Source organism: Mycteria americana, chromosome 20 (genome assembly GCF_035582795.1).
Source record: "Mycteria americana isolate JAX WOST 10 ecotype Jacksonville Zoo and Gardens chromosome 20, USCA_MyAme_1.0, whole genome shotgun sequence".
In the NCBI taxonomy this organism is placed as follows: Eukaryota; Metazoa; Chordata; class Aves; order Ciconiiformes; family Ciconiidae; genus Mycteria; species Mycteria americana.
In genome coordinates this window covers 3,838,978-3,846,007 of record NC_134384.1, presented here as the reverse complement: position 1 = coordinate 3,846,007, position 7,030 = coordinate 3,838,978, and the positions used below count along the sequence as shown (strand labels likewise).

Genomic DNA, 7,030 nt, shown 5'->3' with positions numbered 1-7,030 from the left:
CTGTGCTGGGACCTGTCCCACCCTGGCCGGAGAGCCGGGAAGAGGGAGCGTTTGGGGATCCATTGGGGACGAATGGATCCCACCCACCCGCGTGGGCTGGTGTTGGAGTACCCTTATTGCACTATTGCGGAAGCTGAGTCGAACTGTCAAGCTGCATTAAAATGGGAGTGAGCGTCTCCCCAGGAACGGGAGAGCCAAGTCCTGAGGGTGGGGAGGGGGCCGGGCGGGGGCCAGGCTAGATCTCGATGATGGTGGCACGCCGCAGGCACAGCGGGGCGTCGGGGGGCACCGCGTTTCGCTTGATCTCGTTCCCGTCGAGCCGCAGGACCTGGAGCCTGGAGTAGTTCATGACGTCCACCACGGTGCAGAAGCTGCTGATGGAGAACTCTGCGGGGAGAGAGGAGACAGAGCTGAGCGCTGGCTTTGGCCCCGGCTCTATTTAACCTTCGTGATGCGACTGATCTTTGGGGAGTGATGTGGGAAATGTCAAGGGGGGCTGCTCTGGGGATGGGTCTGTGGGTACCGGCCTCTGAGAGCTGGTTTATGTTAAGAAGGGCAGGAAAAAAATGAAAACACCCCCAAATCACCAATTATTCCTGCAAATTCTGACTCGACACCCTCCGCTCTTAAGCTAAAAGAGTGACCGGTGCTTCTAGCTGCAGTCAGAAGGAGCCCATGAGTTTGTGCCTATTCCAGGGCTTGGAAGCGGTGGCAGCACCCACCCTCGGCTGCCTTTGCCCAGCCTGGCTGGAGCGCTCGTAGGGAAAAAGCCGGGTGGAGTCAGCTGAAGCATTGCATTTTATTGGGAATTGCCTTTGCAGCCTCCTTTGTGAGGCTTCATAGGCTGCGGCCTCCAGCCCCTGACTCCCCCGGCCACTGCGGGACTACCCAGGCAGCGTGCCTGGGAGGGAGGACATCCCTGTCCCTGTCCCATGCCCGCAGACATCCCCTCTCCATTCATCTGCCGCTCGCAGGGAAACTCCAGGCCAGCCCGGCCTGGGTTTGAAGGGAGGAGATGGCACAAACTCCAAAAATTTTGTGCAGGATTTGGGAGAGAAGCGACCGACTAGAGGGCAGCAAAGCTCCAGGCCGGGGTGCTGCTGGGGAAGGCAGCGGGGTGCCGGGGGGACCCCTGCACCCACAGGCCGGGGGCTTGGGGGGGCTGCAAGCCCTGCGGTGTGCGGGGAGGCAAGTGGGGACCTCCCGGGGTGGCTGGCGGGGCACGACCCCGGCCCTGATGCCCCAGGGGTGGGATGTGCCCCCCAAAGAGGTTGGTGCTGCACGCCAGGACCTGCAGCCCCTCGCTCCTGGGGATGCTTTAAAGGTCAGCGGCAAAACCTGCAGCTGGAGGAAAAAAACTGCTGTAAAGGCTGAACGGCTCCGCGGTGGTTTCATGGCATTTGTGGGCAGACGTTAACAGCTACAAATTTTGAAAGCAAACATTTGGGAATCTGTTCTTGTTTTTGTGTTTCTGTCGGTTCCCCGGTGCGGGGTTGTGTGTTTCCTCTGCAACAGCTGATGGCTGCACTGACACATCCTCGTCCCCATCCCAGGCTTGCTCAGGGGCTCCAGCACCGCTCCGGGAGGGTCCTGCCCTCAGGGCCTGGCAGGTGAGAGGAGCAAGCCTGGATTTTTCCAGGAGATTGCTTATTTTTCTTTTTTTTTTTTTTTTCCCCAGCTTATTTTTATAAATAGCAGCCCCAGAACAATCTGTTCCTTTTATTTATTTGTGTATTAAGTGGAGTGAATTTTAGTCCTGGCAGAAGATGCCGTGTTGATGGCTCTAATAACTAAGATCTCCCGTCTGTCCCAGCCCCAGCAAGGATGTGCCCCTCGGCTGCAGACCACGATCCTTGGGGTGCTTTGGGGCCATGGGCTGTGCCCGTGCCCTGCGAGGTGGGGAGGGAGGTGGCCAGAAGGGGCTGGAGAAAGGGGCTGCGCTGGCCCCGAGTGCTGCAGACCGCTGGGCACTGCAGGGTACGTCCCTGTCCCCTGCCTTAGAGCTGGCCGGGGTGATGCGTGTTCCCACGTGCAGTGACCGTGGCTGTGGGGACCCCCCCACCTCTGTCCACTCTGTCAGTGACCCCCCAGCCTGTGTGCAATGCCGGACTAAAGCCGTAGTCCCTCCCCAGGTTCTACCAACAGCTGGTTTCTGGCATCTCTAAACAGAAGATGCTCAGGCTTCTGATAAATGCTCGGTAAAACCAGTGCGATGGCTCTGTGGATCACACAGAGTGTTCAGAGCTGGGAGCCTCTCGGCTCCAGGTGTGTTGGGACACAACGGGCCCCGTTCCTGCCTTGCTCAGGGCCACCTAGAAGTGTCCCACATTCCAGCTTCCTGCTCAAACCATTACCCCAGGTAGTCTCCCACAGGGAAGCGTAGGTTCTGCATCCCCATCTCCCCGTCCCTCTATTGCACCACCATCCCCTGCACCACCGTGCTTTGGTTGACGCGTTTCTGCTCACCGTTGATTTGGTTCCCTTGAAGGTAGAGGTTCTCGAGGTTGGTGCTGACGCGGGGGATCTTCTGGAGCCTGTTGTAAGAGAGGTCCAGCTCAAGGATGCTGCTGCTGTTGAAAGTGTTGGTAGAGAGACCTTGATTTGTTAGGCTGTTGTGGGACATCCGTACGTAGAGCAGCTTGGGAGAGACCTTGAAATAGTCATCAGGGATGGTGTTGATGTAGTTGTACTCTAGGTAGAGCTGTTCCAAAGCCATTGGGAGCCCATCAGGGACTTTCCTGAGGTGGTTGTAGCTCAGATCAGCAAGGATCAAGGACTTGAGCCCTTTGAGGGATGCTCCCATCTCAAAAATGTAGTTGTGGCTGAGATACAGGGCTGTGAGGTTCTCCAGACCCTCCAGAGCGTTGGAGGGGACCTTGGAGATCTGATTGTAAGACAAGTGGAGCTCTCTCAGGGATCGGGGCAAGGGGCTGGGCATCTTGGTTAGGTTGTTGTTGTTCATGTACAACCTCTCCAGGCTTTTGAGCTTAGCAAAGACCCTCTTGCCCATCTTCTCGCTGGTGATCTGGTTGTTGTGCAGCGCGAGCCATTCCAGCTCCGTGGCATTGTCAAAAGCCCCCTCTTGGATGGCGGTGATCTGGTTGTTCTGGAAGTAGACGTATTTCATCCTGGAAGGCACGAAGGGCAGGTACCTCAGGTTACGGGTGTCACAGTACATGGCTGATGAGAAGTTAGGGGGGCAATCACACTCTTGGGGACATTGCCAGGAAGGGGCTTGCTGAGGTTCAGGGCCGGGCTCTGCCTCTGTGTCTGGAGCTGGGAGGTAAGAGTACACGTAAGGGGTGTTCTCATCCTCGTAGTAGGGCATGTAGTTATAGGAGGACATCCGGGACTGCCGCATGTAGTACTGTAACCAAGCCAGGTCTTCTTCTTCATTGTACTGGCCCAGGGAGGCTCTGCAGAGCCCAGCGATGATCAGGATGGTGGCCCAATGCATGGTGCTGATGCTGGAAGGACCTGGGTGGGGGAGAAATGGGGAGGAAACCATCAGCAGTGTCAGGACTGATGTAAGGGCTAGAGGCAGGCGAGCTGCACCCCGTGGCCTGGGAATCCAGCGCGGTTGGACGTGGTTGTAGCCCTGCCTGGGGTTGGTGGCACTTGGCAGCAGAGCTGGAGAACCAAGGGACCTGAGTGAATCCTACCCATAAAAATGCGGCTGCAGACATGTCCCCTGTTTGGAGTTACCTGATCTTCCCTCTTTTCACCTCAGGCCTGCTAGAAACCTCCATCCCAGCGGATATTTGCTTGCCAAATCTTTACTTATGGGTATTTCTGTTACAACTGAGTAGAGGATGGAGATATTTGTGTCCGAATTTGTGTAAGGTCACGCAGCTCTGCCCCAAGGTGCCTGGGATTCGCCTGCGCTGGCTCTGCACGGGAAGGAGGAGAAAGGACTCGGCCGCTCTCTGGCCAAGCGGAGGAGAGCGGTAGCTGCGAGAACAGGTTGATGGAGCTCAAGGCATGTTTTGATGGAGCTATATTTATGCTACACTCACTGGCGACAAGATTCTCTGTGGGTTTCATCCAGCTCTCCCTTCCCCCACAGAAACGCAGGATCCTCATGCTGCTCGGGACCGATGTAAATCCTGGTAAACAAGTTCTGGCTTATTTTTGAAATGAAACCACTTTCAAGCTTAGATTTCCCGAGCTCAGCCCCGACATGAAAAGGGGCAGCGTCCGCTGTCCCCTTGAGGCCAGCGTGACCAGGGAGAGAGGGAGCCATCACCAGACCTAGTGCTTGGACCCTGCTTGTGAAATTCAGCCTGCCGAGGGCTGATGTCCAGAAGAGAGCAGGGCAGAGGGCTCAGAACAAGCCAAACCTGTCCCGAGCCCCTCGACTTGGCGAGGGCTTCGCAGCCGCCCCGTGCCATGCCCAGGGCAGCGTGCTGGCACGCCACGGTGCTGGTGGCAGGAGGACTCCGGCTACGGCCGTTCATCCCGGCTCCTCGTCTCGGTGCTAAAGGAGCACGCAGAGCGGCCTGGAGCGAGGCAGCTTGAAATGCCTCCAGGAAATACGCGAGGCCGTGCTGTTCGGAGGGGGAGAGGAGTCGCTCCCGCCTGCTGGCTCCTATATACGTGGCTGGGAGCGCAGAGCGGTGGGGCTGCTGGTGCATCGCTGCCAGCTCCGCTCCGGCAGCCGCGGCGTGGACAATGTGAAAGCACGGGCCAGCGTCCCTCCTCGCCGAGCCGGGGTGGCCGTGGGGTCACCCGATGAAACCTCGCCGCGTCCCCACCCCGCAGCGAGGAGGGGATGTCTCACCCGGTAGACAAAGAGGGCACAGTTTGCTCCGAGGCGGCAGCTGCCCTGCCACCGAGGCACCCTGGCAGGCTGCTCGTGCTGGAAGAAAAGAGGGATTGAGGCGGCGGCGGGCAGGCACGGCTCCCTCGCTTTCTCCTTCTCTCCCTCTTTCCCCCTCCGCGTGCTCGTGCGGCCGAGGGGCAGGTGAGACGTGGTCCTCCGGGATGCTGTGCGCAACGGGGGAGCTTGGCAGTCGCAGAGGAGATTCTTCTCCTCCTCCCTCCTGCTCCAGGGCACTCTGCCTGCTGAAATACCAGAGCCGCCCTGCCCTGCACAGGGGCTTCTCCACCCATGCGGAGCTGCTGGGCAGCCCCTTCCCAGGGGGTCCCTCTGTGTGGGGCAGGACCGATCCATGGGGTCCCTCCACCTTTTCCAGTGCCCCCCTCCACCTTCCAGTGCCCAGAGCCTGTCCTCAGCGGCCACTGCTGCCCCCCGCTTCATTTGAAGGTTGCTTCTCCCCTCTCCAGTGGGCTTCAGCCCTCTTTTTGGGGTGGGATCTGAGCTGAGTGTGCCGGCCCTGAGATCTGTGTCATCTCCTGGTGCCCACGCTCCCCTGCCAGAGGCTGTCGGGCTAATGGGGTCAGCCCCTCACCCTGAGAGGGAGCAGGTTTTGCAGCAAGGGGCTTCAAGGTCTGCGGCCATCCATGGACTTGGCCCATTGCTGCTGTGCCAGGCGTGAAACCAGCTCCCCCTTCCACTGCACCCTGGCAGAAGGGACGGGCAGAGCTGTGCCGGGCAGGGGGGCAGCGAGCAGGCGCTGCCCGCACCGGGGTGTCGATGGCTGTAGGTGTCCAGCTCCCAGCCAAGTGGGCAAGGAGCTGCCAGAGGGGCAAGAGATGTGGGTAGCAGGAGAGGGCTTCCCTGCCACGGCGGTTCGGGAGCGCTGGCTTTCAAGCTGTGCCACCCGTGTCGCTGGCATGTGCTTCGTGTGGCAGCCGCCTGCCCGCCGAGGCAAGGGTATGGAAATCAGGCTTCAAAAAAAAAAAAAAAAAATCATAATAAATATAGAGAAGCACTTACCAAGCTAAGAGCCTCCTTTCCAAAGCCTCGCTGCTCTTCTCTGGGATCTCCCGTGTGTCAAGCAGCATGTGAGTGTGTCTCCTGATTTGCAAAGGCTGGTGCCCGCCCTAGATCCCAGATCAAATATTGTGCTTGCAGGTCACGGGCTCGGCAGGTTTTTTGGGGAGTGACCTCCCAGCAGCAGCCAGTTTGCAGGAGAGACTGAAGAGACCCTAATGCTGCCTGGCGTTATAAATAACCTGCTTTTTCTTTCCTCCCTCTCTCTCTCTCTCTCTCTCTCCCGTCTTTTCTCATAGGAGTGTTGGCACTTTTCAGGCTCTCTCTGTTTAACGAGTTAGTGGAATCGGGGATGTTGTTTTTAAAAGGGCTGTTGTTAGGTCTCCTGCGTTTCTCATCAGGAAGCGATGAGGAGGCCTCTGGCCAGATTAAAAAATACCTGATTTTGAGGCGCTGAGGATGTGATTCTTAGGGAGAAGCAAGAAAGTATCTTTAACTTTTGCAGTACCAGGGGAAGAGATGTTAGTGCCTGCTCCAACTGCAGCCTGGGCTTCTTCCCCAGGAAGCCTCAGTTTATGCAGTCCTGCTATTAAATATTTAGAATAAACATTTCCATGAACGATAAGGCTGCAGCATCCAAGGTAAATAAATTGCCTACCAAAGGGCCACTGTGACAACAGGAATTTGTCTTCAGCTTGGCAGGACAGAGATGCCAAGCTGGCATTTCTGCAGGCTGTGTCCATCTGCCCAGGGTGGGGGTGTTCCCCCCGAGGCTGACGCAGGGGTGGGTGCGGGGGGACAGGGCAGGGGAACGTGTACCCGAGGGTGACCCACGGTTGGACGGAGACGTGAGAGCTCGCAGCTCTCCCTGCCGCAAGGCTCATCGCCTCCCGGTGCCAGCCTTGCCCTGGGGGGGTCCTGCAAAGCGGGGAGCAGCAGGCATTGCCACAGCCCCCCCAGTCCCCATCCTGGCTCTCTGTGCACTTCAGCTTTGGAGACAGCTCTTCCAGGGCTGTCGAAGCATTTCCTCCAGCAAGGAAAGGAAAGGAGGAGCCCCGACCGCCCATCGCCATCCCATGCCCAGCTCCAGCAGCACGCCCAGGTCCTTCCAGGAGCCTGGAATTACTTAGTGAAGCTCAGCAGGTGCCAGACTCCCTCTGGGCTTGCTTTTTCCTTGCTTTCCATCAAAATTTC

At 58.2% G+C, this 7,030-nt stretch overlaps 1 protein-coding gene across 1 annotated transcript; it reads right to left on the bottom strand.

Moving 5' to 3' along the window:
* Window positions 1–225: 225 nt before the first annotated feature.
* Window positions 226–6,328, bottom strand: FMOD (fibromodulin). The gene is made up of 3 exons (XM_075521739.1): window positions 5,840–6,328; window positions 2,467–3,477; window positions 226–387 (listed from the first exon to the last, which is right to left on the bottom strand). Exons 2-3 carry the CDS (start codon window positions 3,455–3,457, stop codon window positions 236–238), a joined length of 1,143 nt encoding a protein of 380 aa, XP_075377854.1. The 5' UTR covers window positions 3,458–3,477; window positions 5,840–6,328; the 3' UTR covers window positions 226–235.
* Between the last annotated feature and the right edge of the window lie 702 nt (window positions 6,329–7,030).